This window comes from Culex quinquefasciatus, chromosome 1 (assembly GCF_015732765.1).
Source record: "Culex quinquefasciatus strain JHB chromosome 1, VPISU_Cqui_1.0_pri_paternal, whole genome shotgun sequence".
Classification (NCBI taxonomy): Eukaryota; Metazoa; Arthropoda; class Insecta; order Diptera; family Culicidae; genus Culex; species Culex quinquefasciatus.
Window position 1 is genome coordinate 117,845,398 of NC_051861.1, and position 17,743 is coordinate 117,863,140.

Consider the following 17,743-nt stretch of genomic DNA (forward strand, 5'->3'; position numbering starts at 1 on the left):
TGCTCCACCAACGTGTTGAACAGTTTCAACAGACGCTGCTTGGCGACGTCCGGAAGATTCTTCAGCAAGCTGAACTTGATCTTGTCCGGACCAGGAGCAGTGTTGTTGCCCGTCAAAGAGCTATGGAGAGCTCTGCCATCGAGAAGGGAGGATTAGAATCGCTCCCATCAACAACGTCGAATGATGGTTGTGTCGGCACCGAGTCCGGGCACACCTTCTTGGCGAAATCCAATATCCACTTGTCCGATTTTTCCACACTCTCGTTCGGAACGGAACCTCTACGCATGGCCCTCGCAACGCGCCACAGAGTGCTCATGGACGTATCTGCTGGTAGTCCTTCAACGAACTCCCGCCAGTACATTCGCTTCTTCCGCTTCAGAGTATTACTGTACCTGCGATCAAGAGCTCTGTACTTTTGGAAGTTCGCTCGGATTCCACACTTGCAGAAGTCCACATAAGCTTCTGACCTGGCCGCCGAGAGATCCGTACACTCCTTGTCCCACCAGGGAAGTGGAGGGCGCGTTCGGATGTATGGTCCCGGGACGCGTTTCGTCTGAGCTTGTATAGCACTTTCATAGATCAAGTTAGCCAAAAACGCATATTCTTCAAGCGGTGCCAACCCTGCTCGCAACTCAACTCCAATGGAGACTGCCTCCGCGTACTGTTTCCAGTCGATATTTCGCGTCAGATCGTAAGGCATCTCCACCGTTGTCGATTGCTGTGGGCCATGGCTAACCAGAATAGCGATCGGCAAATGATCACTGCCACGAGGATCTTGAAGCACGTTCCAGTCACAAAGAACTGCCAGACTGTTGGAACAGAGCGACAAGTCGATGGCACTCGCCTTCGTACCGGACGTGGTAGGCGTTGGTGGTGTTGCAATACGCGTAACTTGCTTGTCCCTGTTTAGGAGGGTCATCTGGAAGTCGTCACACAGTTCATGAATCAGATATGCTTGACTTCCCCACTCGGTGCTGTGAAGATTAAAGTCACCCAGAACCAGTCGCGGTTCCTGCAACAGCTCAAGCATACCCCATAACTTTTGTCGAGTTAACGACACCTGTGGGGGAACGTAGACGGACACAATGCAAATGTCCAGTCCTCTGATCCTGGCCTGTACTGCGACTGCTTCGATTCCTCCTAGCTTCGGGAGCGTGACCTTTCTAAAAGTGTGGCATTTCCTGACCCCAATCAGTACGCCTCCACCTCTATTTGGTCCTGCCCTGCTCTCTGTGATGATGTTGTACCCCCGGAAAGCTGGCGTCTCATCTCCGATAAGAAACGTTTCGCTCAGCGCAAACACATCACAGTCCCGTTCGAATGCGAATTGTTGAAAATCGTTTAACTTGGGGGTTAAACTTCTACAATTCCATTGTAGAAAGGAGATGCCGTTTTTCGTTTTTGGTGTATTACCCATCAAAGGAAATGAACGACAAGAGGGGCATCGTGCTAGCAAGCTGTTTCCCGATGTGTCTAGCGAGAGGCTCAAACCGCTTTATGATTAAACGCGTCGGTTCACTCACAAAAGAACACAGCCATTCCACGATTGTGGAAAAAGTAAGGACTCCCTTGAAGGCATCGGTGATCGGATTCGGTTGAGGAACCGTTTTTGGGGGGATCTTTGGCAGCTTGGGAACGGGCTTCAGCGGCTTGGGAACGGGCTTCGGTGCCGGCTTCGGAGCGGGCTTACCCGACGGACCAAAAGGAAAATCCTCCTCAAAGTTCAACGAGTCACTTTCCTTACCCTTGCCGCCAGCGGCTTTTTTGGACTTGGAAGCCTTGTTGCGCTTCGGGTTTGGCCCGGAAGAGTCACTTTCCTCGTCTCTCTGGAAGAGAACCTCCACATCGGATTCCTCGTCCTCCGAATCTTCATCCGCCAAAGGAGCGAAGCGATTGGAGTGGGTCACCTTACTAAGGATTTCCGCAAAGGACTTCTTGGAGCGTTCCCTCAATGATCGCTTCATCTTGTCCTCGCGCTCCTTGTACTTTGGGCACTGCCGAGTTTTGTGCGGTTCCCGCCACAAAGCAGGCATTTTCAGCCTGCTTTTGGCAATCCACGTCCTTGTGGGGGCCGGTGCACTTTGAGCACTTGCTCTTGTTGCTGCAGTAGGTCTTGGTGTGTCCCAACTGCTGGCAGTTTTCGCAGCTCATCACTCGCGGAACGTACAATCGAACTGGAAGCCGAAGCTTGTACAGCTCAATGTAGTCCGGCAGAGCTGACCCTGCAAAAGTCACCCGGAACGAGGCAGAAGGAATGAACTTCTTCTGGCCACCCTCGGTGGTGACGTTGCCCAGTTGCCGGCACTCGAGTACCTCCACAGCTGGAAGTTTAGGGTTCTTGAAGCGTCCCACCGCCCTTGAGAGGTCGACAAGCGACAGACTGTCATCGGTCACCACGCCATCGATTTCGACTTTGTGGGCCGGAATCCAAACACGGTACTCAATGCTGAACCGCAGATCAGTTACGATCTGATTCGCTTGCACCGCGGAGTTCACGATCACGCGGAGCTTGCTCTTGTTCAGCTTGGTACATTCGACCACCCCAGGATAGTGCTTCTGCAAATCCTTGGTGATCTGTACAAAGTTTAACGGCTTCTGTTTGGGCCGGAAGAAGACCACCCATTCCGTTTGCGATCCCTCTTGATACTGACGAGGACGAGGAATCGGTTTTTGAGAATGAGGATTCAGGGGCGGAGGGGGATTTGGATCCGGATTCGGTACCGGTGTTTTAGGAGGAATTGGATCTGGATTGGGAGGAATCGGTTCTGGAGTCAAGGGAGGAATCGGGTCTGGAGTCAAGGGAGGAATCGGTGGGTGAGGGGGAACCGGATTCGGATCTGATTTAGGACGCTTCCGCTTCGTCCTCTTAGACCCGACCGAGGATCCCCCTTTACCGCCAGCATCCTCATCCTTCAGGAAGTGGTCCCGGTTGGTGGTGTTTGAAGGAACTCCCGGAACAGAGTCCTCCATTTCCACGTCCTCGTCACCCTCAAGGGTTGAATCGAAGTCGAATTCCTCATGGTCCGACTCGGTCGGATCCATGTTTGCGGAGAAACGCGATAAACTAAACGAAAATGAAAGTGATGAAACTAATCGCAAAAGTAAAAAGGAGAAAGAAAAAAACTAAACGAAAAAAAAACTATGAGAAAAAAACTAAACGCTAACAAAAACTCGCCTTTCGCACTCACCGCCGAACTGGCCGCACTGGCTGCCGCCCGCAGCGGGATGCGCGGAAGCTCGTTTGCGCGCGCTTGTTGTTGTTGTTGTTGTGCTGCCTGCTGCCAGCCACGTAAACAACGGGGGTTGTCTCCGACCTGGCCTGGCCGAAAACTGGTCCGCCGACCGCAGTCGACTCTCCGGGGCCGATTCCACCGGCCAACGACCGTCTCTCGCCTCAGCTGCCTCCGCAGCCGCTGCTGCTGACTCCTCCTGCTGCTGCTGCTCGGATACGGGAACTCGTTCCTTCTCCGCCGCTGCACCGCCGCCGTGTCCACGACGACCAGATTGTGGCCTCTCTGACCACCGGAACGGGCTTGTCCGCTCGCACACGCCTCGGAATCGCCGTGAAAAACGCGCCAAACACACCGCGAAAAAAAAACACGACTACGCGCTGAGACTTCTGCCGGAGCAATGAGCCCTACGAAATATGTTGGCTGACATATCGGGCGGTCAGTAAAAAAAAACAGCTTGAAGTCGCCTGACACAAAACTTTTGCTAGAAAGAGATAAACAATCTTTTGCAAACAAGCCCCCAGCAGATTTGAACATACTTTGAATTGGGTCCTAAAATGAAGCTTAGATTCCTGATATTATAGTTTACAGCGATAAAGCTTATTATTCTGAGTACAATGACCCTTTGTACGACCACAAAGAGTTTAAAATGGATTTTTAAATCAATTTTTAAAAATTAGCCTCGCGGTCCTTCTTGACAGAAAAGCTCCTACTTGACAGTTCGTTCCAAGGAGACCATAGTTGATCCATCGAAAAAATGTTGTCTTGCCAAAAAAAAAAATTTGCATTAAAATGAAAAAAAGTGATCAGAAATGGTTTTTAATCGTGTTTTTTACCGTTGTACATAAAAATTGACATAGGGCTTTAGTACCCAATTAATGGTAAATTTCAAACTAGAAAGCCTAGCGCAGACAATCCTTAAGCTAAGAACAAGATTGTCCGTTCGGCCTAGAGATCCTAAATAGGGAGACTGGTCGAAGTGAATTTGACGTACCCAAACAGACACGAGTTTGACGTATCCAAACGAGCATTTGCCTTTACGCCCAGCAAAACTTATCAGTTTTGCCAAGCTCAAAACATACGTTGCCAGATCGATTTAGCCCTCGATTTAGCCAGTTTAGACCAGTCTCCTTATTTAGGGTCTCTAGTTCGGCCTGGATGCAAGCGCAAAATTTTGCGGCTGTCATCATAGCTTGTCTGTCAATCGAACGATTGAACAAAGCAACCCTTGCAGATTGATCGACAGACAGATCTTGAAAAAATCGAACTGGTGCAAAGTTCTGCGGCTGCGTCTACGTCTGACGGACAATCTTGTTCTCACCTTTAATCTAGTACCTCTCAATGACATCCGCTCACTCTGCAATCTGGTACTGCACTCAAGCTTTGACAGCCCATTTATTTTACACTGGGTTGCTTGACGAAAATTCGACGTCATCAGCTGCAGTCCGAAAAATCAAAACAAAGGAAAAATTTCGCTTCTCGTTCCGTCGCAGCTGGGATTCCGTCGCAAGTTCCGTCGAAATGGGCAAAATCTTCCTGGACCACATCGGCGGCCAGAAGCTGTACTCGTGCGCGGCCTGCGAAACCAACCTGACCAACAAGCGGGAGCTGATCAGCACGAGATTTACGGGCGCAACAGGAAGGGCGTACCTCTTCAAACGGGTCGTGAACCTGGTCTATTCTCCTGTGCAGGACCGGGTGATGCTGACGGGACGGCACATGGTGCGGGACGTGATGTGCAAGAATTGCCGCGCCAAGCTGGGCTGGATGTACGAGTTTGCCACCGAGGAGTCGCAAAAGTGAGTTTGGGATATTGACGAGAGGGAGGGAAAGGGGGGTGGGGGTCTCTTTGTTGGCTGGGATTGGGAATGATTTCCACTCTATAAACAACTAGGTAATTTTGCAAAACTTTCGACAGAAACATGCTTGCTCACTGCTCGGTTCATTGATAAACAATTAAAAGAACGGATTTGTTTTTCGATCAGATTAAACTTAAACTTTTGGTGGAAAAAAAAACTAAATATTTCAGAAATTTATAAATTCAAAAATGCAAATAGGGACCATCCATAAATCACGTGGAGAACACTTTTCATAAATCTCAGACCCCCCCCCCCCCCCCTCCCTCGTGGAGAATTTCAATACAAAACAAATCTTTTGTGTATGGAGGTATGGAGCGTGGACAATCTCAAATTTGAAAATAACGGTTTGTCCACGCATACCCCTCCCCTGTAGATTCTGTGAAATGTGATCCATTCACAGAATTCTCTCTGCGGTAAACACAGCGCAGTATGGCTGGCCGCTTTCATTTTTGTATAAAATTTTCGGGTGCTGTCGGGTGTACTGCAATTATTAATAATGACAATATTAGTAATGCGGCGTAATCTAATTGGGCCCTAAAATGAAGCTTAGATTGCTGATATTATTGTTCACAGCGATAAAGCTTATTTTTCTGAGTACAATGACCCTTTGTACGACCATAAAGAGCTTAAAATGGATTTTAAAATCAATTTTGAAAAATTAACCTCGCGGTCCTTCTTGACAGAAAAGCTCCTACTTGACAGGTCGTTCCAAGGGGACCATAGTTGATCCATCGAAAAAATGTTGTCTTGTCAAAAAAAATTTTTGCATTAAAATAAAAAAAAGTGATCAGAAATGGTTTTTAATCGTGTTTTTTACCGTTGTACATAAAAATTGGCATAGGGCTTTAGTACCCAATTACAAGACTTTCCAGCAGATTAGATTAGATTAAATATATAAAAAAATAAGTATAGATCTTAAAAAATACGGAAAAAAAAGTCAAAAACAAAGCAATAAATTTGAAAATTTTAACTATTGAAAGTCTCAAAATTAAGAAAATTTAAAAAAATAGAAGTGCTAAATTTAAATCTGGAGTTTTTTTTAATAGGTTCAATAAAACAAATTTAAAGTTTTAGCTTTTTAGGTATTTTTTAATACCCCTGACTCAAGGCGATTTCAAAATCACCCAAAAAGCAAAAACTGTAAATTTGGTTGTTTGGACCTTTTCAAAATAGAAACTCCAGAAATACTCAAATACTGAGGGAATATATAAAAAATCATATTACTCACTTTTTCTTCTAAATTTTAAAATCGATTTAGCTTAACGTGGTGATTACTGCATTCGATCGTAATATTACGATCGTAATTTTTCGGCTCACGATCGAGATTTCTCGATAGTAAGATTACGACTTACCATCGACAAATTACGATCGTAATTTGACTGTTGAGAAATCTCGATCGTGGATCGAGAAATTACGATCGGAATTTGTAATACCATTTTTTTGCATATTTTTTTATTTAAACAAAATATTTAAAAAAAATCTAAGTTCATTTTTTAATATGAAAAATAAAAAAAAATTCAAAAATTTCAAATTTTTAAAACTTTTGAAATTTTTGAAAAATTTTGAAAAATTTTAAGATTTTTTGAAATTTTAAATTTTTTAAAATTTTCAATTTTTTTGAAATTTTGAATTTTTTTGAAATTTTTAAAATTTTCAAAATTTTTAAATTTTTGAAATTTTTAAAAATTCTGAAATTTTTGAAATTTTTGAATTTTTTGAAATTTAATAAATTTTTGAAATTTTTAAAATTTTTGAAATTTTTAAAACTTTTGAAATTTTTCAAATTTTTTAATTTTTTCAATTTTTTAAGAATTTTGAAATAATTGAAAATTTAAAATATTTGAAATTAAAAAAAAAATATTTTTTTTAAAGCTTTTGAATTTTTCGATATTTTTGTTTTTTTTTCTTCGAAAATTATTAATTAAATAAAAAAGTTTTCAACATATAGAAATTGCCAAAAACCTATTTTTTCAACATTTTTATTTTTAAAACCGCTGTAACTTCACAAGGATTGGAATTAGGACAATGGTCAATATGGTCAATATGGAGACTTTTATGTAAAATTGTCAGGAAAATCGACTCTCGTGTTCGGATTTTGAAAATTTTAACGTTTAGAGCACTTTTCAAAAAAACAGTTTCAGTAAATGATTTTTGTATTTTTTTAGGGGAGTTGCTCCATCCTGCATTTTTCGTGAGTCTTTTTGTAACATCTTAGGCTATTTTCACAAAAATTTTGAACGAAAAAAATTTCGTGGGCTCACCTTCAAATTTGACTTTTAAACTTAATAATCAAACAATCTCATTAAATTGGAGTGTTTTTTTCTGTCAGTTTGTCGTTTTTCGGAAAGCCCGTCAAACAGGTTTGTCTTTGACCACTTTTTGATACGATGCAACGGCTTCGAGATACAGCAATATTTAAATTACGAAATACAAAAATATTTAAAACACTTACGCCCTTCTCAAATGTCATTATCGAGTGAAATTGCCTCCTAATACATGAAATGGCTTATATAAGCGTAGGATAACATGCATGTCTACAAAGTTTCATTGAAATCGGAGAGGGTCGAGAAGAAAGTGCCTAAAAAATTCCTGTTTTGAGCTGGAATTGCTCGAATACAACTTTTTGATAAAATTGTGGAATTTATTGAATTAGATAAAGTAGGAGTGGGAATAAAATAATGAAATTTTGTAGAAAGTCACTTTTTATTTTACGAAATTTGCAACATCTCTGCTTATATTGAACCAAAACCAATACTTTTTTGGGAAAACTGTTTTTTTTTTCAATCTCATTAATTCGAAAATGTTTTATGGCAGTTATTAGCAATATTTTTAAAAATTAAAAAAAATGTCAAGTTGAACCACATTTCTTCTCTTTTTTTCCAGATACAAGGAAGGCCGCGTCATCCTGGAGCACGCGCTCATCACCGAGTCCGAGGGTTTCCCGGAGGCGTGACCCCCCTTCCTGTTTGACCCGATCGAGTTCTAGAGCGGGGAAGAGGCCAATTGGCTCAAATTTTTCATCATTATTCAGCTAATCACCAATTTCGTCGCCGTCGTCACCATAGTAAGGTCATGTGTGGATGTTTTTAGGGTTAGAAAAATGCGATTCGAATTAATGGATTAAAATTTAGCGTAAGAATTGTGTGCTTTTTCAAAAGTTTCTTTAAACTTAGATTTGCGAAATAGCGATAAGATCAGTAGCGTTTGGACAGTGAGTAAGAAAAATCACAAAATAATCACAAAACTATTTAACTACATCTTATCCAACCAGCATGAATAGATCCGAGTTTATTAACCGCAAAAATAGATCACTTTAAACATTAAAGCAAACAAAACACACCGTTTTTCCAACGTGGAACCCAATCACTTCCCGCCGAGCTTCTGGGCGGCCGCCAGCGCATTCTCGTTCGATATCATCTGGAACTCCTGGAAGCGCTGGGACACGCGCTGGTTCATCTTGAGGAACTTCTCCATGCAGTTGAGCGAGCAGCTGCTCTCCTTGTCCGACACGGTCCGCCCGGTGAACTCGTTGACGCAGTCCAGGAAGCACAGCTCGGACAGCTTGTTGTACGACAGCAGAAAATCCGAGAACTGCGGAGGGGGTTTTGGAGGTTGGGTTTGTTGTTGTTGAAGGCCTTTTCAAGCGATTCTTACCGATTTGATCTGGTCCTTGTCCAGCTGGTCGATCGTCATCTGGGACATGGCCATTGTGGGGCGGGCAGTGTTTAGGTTGGGCTGGTTTTTAATTTAAATTCAAGCGAAAATGCTGCCGCAGTTTGGGGAACGGCACCGAGATTTTTTTGATGTTTTGATTCCAGAATTACGTCACGCATGGTAGAACTGTCATCGCGTCACCCACTGTTGAAGAAATCAGCAGGAATTTTAAAATGTCAAATGCTACCAAAGACACGAACCACTGCAGTACTAGATTAGAAGAGTTTTTAGGGGGTGTGTAGCCTAGAATGGCTGAAATATCTCGCAACAATCAGTTTGAGACAGTGAAAATTGGGGATTTAAAACTAATTTCAATTTAAAATTTTAACTAATTTTAATTTTACTTTTTTCAAATAAATAAACAAGATTATCTAACTGAAACTTGTTTGGCTAAAAAGCTTTTTTTAAAAAATTGTAAAATCGTTTTGGGCTTGACCGATTTTGTCCGGATCTGTGTTTTTAGATCCGTCTTCAGGTCCCATAGGTAATATTTTTATACCATAATGCTTTGTTAAGTACTTGAAAAGTTATCCTAAAAAACGATTTTGACTAATGTTTACAAGATTGTAAAAAGGGTGTTTTTTGTAAGAAAAGCCGCCATGCTATACATTTTTAGAAAGGTATTTGAAATACCTTTCCAGTGAGTCCAAAACATTGAAGATCAAAAGTTATTAAACGTTAAGTAACGTTTTTTTAAAATAATTTTTAAATTTGAGAATTAAACAATTTAACAATTTTGAAATTTGTTAATATAACAATTTTAGAATTGTTAAAATTATTTTTTTTTTAATTTCAATGCATTACAATTTTAGAGTTTCCAAAATTTTGATTTTTGAGTTGGATTTTTTTTAGATCATTGCGCGTATTCCCGAAAAAGACACGCGGCAAACCAACCTCGAAACGACGCGCCGCACTTTCGGCAAATGCGCGCTGTCAAATTCCATACTGCACGTTTTTCTTCTTCGAATCGCCTGGCATTGTATATATGTTTTGAATCGCACCAAAAGTATAGAAAATCGCTGGCAACAATGTCTACGGCACATTCTCAAATGCTGCGCGGCGTGTACCTTTGAAAGAAACGGACAATAACGTAGTGATTATTGCATTCGCTCGTAATATTACGATCGTAATTTCTCGACTCACAATCGAGATTTCTCGATAGTAAGATAACGACTTACCATCGGCAAATCTAGATCTAACATCGACAAATTACGATCGTAATTTTACTGTTGAAAAATTACGATCGTAATTTGTAAGACAATTTTTTCTGAATATTTTTTTTTATTTAAACGAAATATAAGAAAATCTGTGTTCAATATTTTTAATGTAAAAAAATTACATATTTAAAAAAAATCAAAAATAATTTCTTTCTAACTTTATATAATTTTAAAAACTTCAAAAATAAAAAAATTGCAAAAAATTCAAAATGTTTTTTTTAGTTTCGAAATTTAAAAAGTTAAAAAATCAAATATTTTAAATATTTCAAATGCTTCAAAAAAAATATTTTTTTTTTCAATTTTAAAAATTTCTAAAATTTGAAAAATTAATAAAAAGAAATAAGGCTTTGTACGCCCAGTAAAAAACTTATAATTTAACCCAAAAATGTAATGTAAACATACTTTAAATGTGTTGGCAAATTTATGACTAGAAAGCGTTTTTATTTGTATTTGTTTTGGTTGTTGTTTTTATCTTTAAAAATGGCATAGTTGCAAAAAGGCGCATTTTAACAAGAAAATCCAAAATGGAATACAATTTATGTTAAAGTAAATAAATGAAGATGCTAGTGAAGATGCATTTAATTTGAATATCAAATTTGAGTGAATAAAAAAGAAATCAGGAATGTGGTTCAAAACGACTTATTTAAATTGGAAAATTGTGGAAAAAGCTTTTTTTTCATGCTGTCCCATGTTGCATGTTCGAGTGTAGACCTACGGAAAACCTTGTCGCGAGGAGAGGTGTGTGAACCGGTACACGAGCCACCTACGACATAATTCCTCGGGCGGCCCAGGTCAACTCGAAGTTACCCCAGGCACCCCCAGTGCAGGACACATTGGGGGTAGAAAGCGGATAGATATTTCAGTGAATACAATAATTATGACAATATAGTTTCATATAATCCTTATTTCTAGATCTTACCTTTTGACACTATCAAACCTCGATACTTGGGAGGAGTGGCCGAACTCGAATTTTATGTTAAAAACAAGAAAATGATAAAAAAAAATACGAAAAAACTGTACAACAATTTTGGAATTTTCGTATTTAAAAAATATAAAATTTTAGATAAACAGAATTTCAAATGTCTTGAACCCAAAAATTCTGAAATTAGATTTGTAATTTCTCAAAAATTCTAGTGGTTTGAGATTTCAACAAAAGTGTCCACGTGGTTTTTGGACGGTCCCTACTGTCAAGAAGGGCCACGAGGAATTTTTATCCAAAATTGATTTAAAAATCCATTTTAACCCTATTGTGGGGGTCATTTCGGTCAGAAAAATAGGCTTTATCTTAGTCGGCTTTCTCTTTCTCGCAAAAGTTATCATGCGACTTCAAGCTGGTTTTTTTTAACCCTCTCACGCCCATGGTTACTCCAGAGCACCACAAATTTTTGTCTTCAAAATTAAATTTCTCTTCAACCATACATTTTTTCAACCTGGTTCAACCTGCATTAGAATGTTAACTTATCATTATTAAAATTTCATCCATTTTGGTCCATCCAGTTAAGATTAAAGGCTAGTATGCAGATCGGAAGGAAAGGGGTCAAGAAACAGCTTAACGAACAGCAGAACAAAGGAGATGGAGCGATTTCTTGGGGCTTTTCTTCACCCTCTCTGACTTGCTTGCGCTGCCGCTGCTGCCCATTTGATTTTTTTCTTGACCGGTTCCTTCCGAAGTGCGTATACCGCTTAAAGTACGGTATGCTGATCGGAAGGAACGCGGTCAAGAAATGTTGCGTGTTCTTTTCGTGACCCCCCCAAGAAAAGTTGACAGTTCGGTATGAGTGCGATTGACGGTGTGCGCGCTTGAGGTTCTTTCGAGGAAAAAATAAAAAGATTAAAAATATTCAAAACTTAAAATTAAATAGATTTAAAATGTTTATTAAAAAATTTAACAACAATTATAAACAAAATTAAGAAATCAATAAATAAAAGCAAATTTAGAAATTCTTTAATTCTAAAACAAGAAAAACAGAAATTAAAAAAATATGTAATTATGAAATAAGGAAATTAAAAAACTATGTAATTATGAAACAAGGAAATTAAAAAAATTGGAAATTAGGAAACAAGGGAATTAGGAAATTTGGAAATTATGATATTAGCAAATTAGTAAAATAAAGAAAATAAGAAAATTAGGAAATTATGAAACAAGGAAATTAAGAAATCAGAAAATTAATATGTAAGGAAATTAGGATGTTAGGAAGTTAGGAAGTTAGGAAATTAGGAAATGAGGAAATTAGGAAGTTAGGAAATTTGGAAATTTAGAAATTAGGAAATAAGGAAATTTTTAAAATTAGAAAACTAGGAAATTAGGAAGTTAGGAAGTTTGGAAATTAAATTGGGATATTAGGAAGTGAGGAAGTTAGGAAATTCGTCGCTAACATTTCAATAAGCGCCATAAACATAGGCTTTGCGTGAGACATAACGCTTATTGAAATGTTAGCGACGAATTGGGAAATTAGGATATCAGGAAACAAGGAAATTAGGAAGTTAGGAAATTAGGAAGCTAGGAAATTAGGAAGTTAGGAAATTAGGAAATTAGGAAGTTAGGAAACTAGGAAATTAGGAGTTTAGGAAGTTAGGAAGTTAAGAAATTATGAAATTAATATGTTAGGAAATTAGGAAGCTAGGAAATTAGGAAATTATGAAATAAGGAAAATAGGAAATTCAGAAATTAGAAAATCGTGAAATTAGGAAAATAATATGTTAGGAAATTAGGAAGTTAGGAAATTAGAAAGTTAGGAAGTTAGGAAATTAGGAAATTAGGAAGTTAGGAAATTAGAATATTAGGAAGTTAGGAAATTAGGAAACTAGGAAATTAGGATTTTAGGAAGTTAGGAAGTTAAGAAATCAGGAAATTTGGAAGTGTGGAAATTAGGAAATAAGGAAATTAGGATATTCGGAAACTATGAAATTAGGAAGTTAAGAAATTTGGAAATTATAAAATAAGGCTGGTACAAATGTTTAATTTTTTTTCTCTGGAATTCTTAAATTCTTGAATTTTTAAATTCTTAAATTCTTAAATTCTTAAATTCTTAAATTCTTAAATTCTTAAATTCTTAAATTCTTCAATTCTTAAATTCTTCAATTCTTAAATTCTAAAATTCTAAAATTCTAAAATTCTAAAATTCTAAAATTCTAAAATTCTAAAATTCTAAAATTCTAAAATTCTAAAATTCTAAAATTCTAAAATTCTAAAATTCTAAAATTCTAAAATTCTAAAATTCTAAAATTCTAAAATTCTAAAATTCTAAAATTCTAAAATTCTAAAATTCTAAAATTCTAAAATTCTAAAATTCTTATATTCTTATATTCTTATATTCTTATATTCTTATATTCTTATATTCTTATATTCTTATATTCTTATATTCTTATATTCTTATATTCTTATATTCTTATATTCTTATATTCTTATATTCTTATATTCTTATATTCTTATATTCTTATATTCTTATATTCTTATATTCTTATATTCTTATATTCTTATATTTTTATATTCTTATATTCTTATATTCTTATATTCTTATATTCTTATATTCTTATATTCTTATATTCTTATATTCTTATATTCTTATATTCTTATATTCTTATATTCTTATATTCTTATATTCTTATATTCTTATATTCTTATATTCTTATATTCTTATATTCTTATATTCTTATATTCTTATATTCTTATATTCTTATATTCTTATATTCTTATATTCTTATATTCTTATATTCTTATATTCTTATATTCTTATATTCTTATATTCTTATATTCTTATATTCTTATATTCTTATATTCTTATATTCTTATATTCTTATATTCTTATATTTTTATATTCTTATATTCTTATATTCTTATATTCTTATATTCTTATATTCTTATATTCTTATATTCTTATATTCTTATATTCTTATATTCTTATATTCTTTATATTCTTATATTCTTATATTCTTATATTCTTATATTCTTATATTCTTATATTCTTATATTCTTATATTCTTATATTCTTATATTCTTATATTCTTATATTTTTATATTCTTATATTCTTATATTCTTATATTCTTATATTCTTATATTCTTATATTCTTATATTCTTATATTCTTATATTCTTATATTCTTATATTCTTATATTCTTATATTCTTATATTCTTATATTCTTATATTCTTATATTCTTATATTCTTATATTCTTATATTCTTATATTCTTATATTCTTATATTCTTATATTCTTAAATTCTTAAATTTCTTATTTTTTTAAATTTCTTTATTCTTAAATTTTCATTCTAGATTTTTTTAATTTTGGAAGAAATCGAGGTTTTTAAGCGAAGATGGCATTCGAATGGTGAACGCCCGAAATGTCAAAATCACACAGTGGTACCAACACGGAACAAGTGTGCCATGGCATGACAACCACATTTTTTTCTAATGTTGGTGCTACTGCGCGATTTTGCCATTTTGGGCGTTCACCATTCGAACGCCATCTTCGCTTAAAAACCTAGATAGAGTTTTTGATTTTTATAATTTCGAGGTTTTCGTAAATTTGTATAATTTCTATATTTCCGATTTTTAAAACTTTTGGAATTTCGACTTGTACATTCATTTCGAATTTTAACATTTTTGATCTATGGAATTTATAAAAAAGTTAAAAATTAAAATTATTATTCAATTCTGCATATTTTTAATTTTGATTTTCCAAATTTCAGATCTTTGTTGAAATTTTCTTTATTATTTAAAAAAAATGTTAGGGGAAATCTACCCATTTTAATCCAAATAAGCGGTCGTGTTTGAATGATGCTGGATAATCTAGAGTCTCCCTTGAATTTTACTAAAACCAAGTACACCAACGAGTAGAGCAAGTTTTTGTGAACATTTCTGTTTATTTTCACTTTCACTAAAAGTTAATCTATTTCTTTACCAAGCATTTAACAAAAAAAAATCCCAAGGGTATTCTAATCGAGGCGAATGCATTGGGCTACGCCCATTTTTCTAATATCGGCTTAGTTCTTTTTTCTTCCAACACTCTGTCGAGTGTTGCCATTTGCGCTGACAGTTCAAACGAACACTCACGAAAAGTGGCATTTATAGGGAAAGTTTCCTGGCATCGCTGGCTGTGCTGCTGGTGGTGTTGACGGCCAGCCTTTGTTCTTTTTTGCCTTCGTCTCTCGCTCGGTTTTCTTCAGCCTTCGATTTGAATGCAAAGTGAAAATTGAAACGTCAAACGACTTGGCGCGTTTGATTTTTTGATGGCGCTTGCTAATTTATTACATTTTTCGGGATTATTCTTCAAGTGAGTGACTAAGTAACGGTCAAAAGAACATGTTGCCGGTAGTTGGAAGCAATTTCATATCTTAAGCGCCGTGAAAAAGTAAGCGAAAGTGAAAAGTTAATTTTGGCGATATTCATTAAGCGTTTGAGGATTCTCGTGTGTGTCACTGTGTGTGCCAACAAAATGATGAGAAGTGGTCTCGCAAAATACAAATTATGATCAAAAGTGCATTAAATGTGATCTTTTTGGCCAGTAAGTGGCATACATTTGCGTGCTTACTCGAGGCGGTGCTGTTGCTGGTAAGTTTATAGCCCAAATAGTATTTTTGGAGCTTTAATCGAGCATCAAACTCTCCATATGACGAAGATAGGTGTTTGATTGGAAAGGGTAGATTTCCCCTATTTGAAATTTCTGAAATGTTTGTTTTTTTCACATTTTTGAATTTTGTTGTTTGGTTGGATTTCAAAATTTCAGATTATTATTGTATTTTCAGTAAGAACATAGATATTTGTATGATTATTGTCAAGTTTAATTTCACTCTGATTTACTTCATTTTGGTCCCGCGAGTGTGGATAAATCGGACAGTGCAGGGGACTAATAATCCAGAGGTAGCTGGTTGGTACTAGCAATAAATTGTTGGTGACACGATGGCCGACATCTATAAAGACAACTGCTTATTTTACTCCATTTCGACCGAAAAACTAAATCGGTCCTTTAAGTTTTAATATTCTGCTTTTTGAGATTCGGCGGGAATTTGAAATATTATTATCTCCAATACAAAATTATTAAAACGTTTGTAATTACATATCAGTCGCATTCAAAAAGAAAAATTACAATTCTTTGATTTTTTCATCAAAACATATTACAAACAAGTACCGCGTGAAGAAACGTCAAACGCAATCTTTCCGTTTCTGTTACTTTTCAGCTGCGTACCGCTTAAGAAAAATCTTTTCGTGACCCTTTCCTTGACCGTTTCTTGGGCGTTTTTTTGTATGGAGTTTTGCGTTCCTTCCCATCTGCGTATCAGCCTTAATGAAGGAAAACGAAAAAAATCTCGAGCGGGAAGGGGTTAAGCTAAGAACAAGATTGTCCGTTCGACGCAGTGGTGAACGCAGAACGCTGTGCCAATTCGATTTTTCCATCAACTGTCAGTCGAACAATCTGCAGGGGTTGCTTTGTTCAATGGTCGATGACTGGCAGGCTACACTGAAAGAAAGGCGCATAGCAATATCACATGTATTACACGTGAATCTGCCCCATTCGACTTTGCTTGTGATTATCACGTGGAAATCACTTCGAAAATTCTAAAGGCGCGACGCGGTAAATTCAAAAGCAAAACACGTTAACCTCATGTGACGATGCACATAAATTCGCAATGCTTTTCTCATTAATGTCAAATGGTTTTGTAGTGTAAATCGAATGGTTTTCCATTGTTTTTCAAATGAGCAAAATAATGAGAGGGGTTTTCTTATCATGTATTTATTTTTTGTTACGGTTTCAATTATAAATAGCTTTTATTTCTATTTTTTATGTAAATTACATAAATCACACATTTCACTTCACTGGCTGGCGTTGTGTTGATCTACCGGGAAGTACGCCCTGCCGAACCGGAGAATCACCAAGGTCAGGTCGTTCAGGAACGGGTTGAAGCTGGCCGAGCAAAATGGCACCAAGAAAATCATTTTGTTCTTCTCGATCCGGCAGCTCGCGGATCCGTATTCCGCCCCTGTTTTTCATGATGCATCTAAAGAAACACCGGCACCACTTGCACCACAGCTTCGGATCAGGATCAGGAGCAGATTCCGAAGACGACCTCTGGCCGGATCCTGATCATCTGGAAAAAATAATAAACATTAATTTCAAACAGCTATTGTTCCTTTTGATTTTACCTACCACAAGCGCACAATTATTTAAAAATAATCTCAGGAAGTTGTCTAAAAGAATATTTATCTACGCAAAGCAATTTTTCCACCAGCATCGTCCGTGGCCATCTTACTAATGGACTAAGACTTACTAAATTTTTCGCCACTCGCATTCAAAAACCAAAACATTCAAATCTAACGTGTTTTTCACTTCAAAATCAAAGGAAATGTCGAATGGGGCAAATCGATATGAAATTCATTTGAATCTGAAGTGAAAAGCAGGTGAAACAAAAATGAATGATTATTCGCTTATGATCAGCTGGTTTCAAATGATTTTCAAGTCCATTTGATATGTAAAACATGTGCGGGTCAAAGGAAAAGCAAGTGATTTTATTGTGTAGATTTTTGGAGACTCTCACGTGGAAAAACACTTGAGATTGCTATGTTGGTTTCTTTCAGTGTATGACGACAGGCGCAAAATTTTGCGTTTGCGTTCAGGTCTGACGGACAATCTTGTTCTTACCTTTAATGATCGCTCCATGTCGGCCAACATATTTGGCTGGGACTGTGACACTGACAGCACGAGTCCGATCTTCGTTTGCACCAGGAC

The 17,743-nt window shown here is 36.9% G+C and overlaps 2 protein-coding genes across 2 annotated transcripts; one reads left to right on the plus strand and one right to left on the minus strand.

Annotated features, from left to right (window-relative positions):
• The first annotated feature begins 4,634 nt into the window (after nt 1-4,634).
• LOC6052595 (protein yippee) lies at nt 4,635-8,424 on the plus strand. Its single transcript, XM_038249117.1, has 2 exons — nt 4,635-5,029; nt 7,973-8,424. Exons 1-2 carry the CDS (start codon nt 4,752-4,754, stop codon nt 8,040-8,042), a joined length of 348 nt encoding a protein of 115 aa, XP_038105045.1. The 5' UTR covers nt 4,635-4,751; the 3' UTR covers nt 8,043-8,424.
• LOC6052596 (mitochondrial import inner membrane translocase subunit Tim9) lies at nt 8,337-8,935 on the minus strand. The gene is made up of 2 exons (XM_001868804.2): nt 8,744-8,935; nt 8,337-8,680 (listed from the first exon to the last, which is right to left on the minus strand). Exons 1-2 carry the CDS (start codon nt 8,795-8,797, stop codon nt 8,453-8,455), a joined length of 282 nt encoding a protein of 93 aa, XP_001868839.1. The 5' UTR covers nt 8,798-8,935; the 3' UTR covers nt 8,337-8,452.
• Between the last annotated feature and the right edge of the window lie 8,808 nt (nt 8,936-17,743).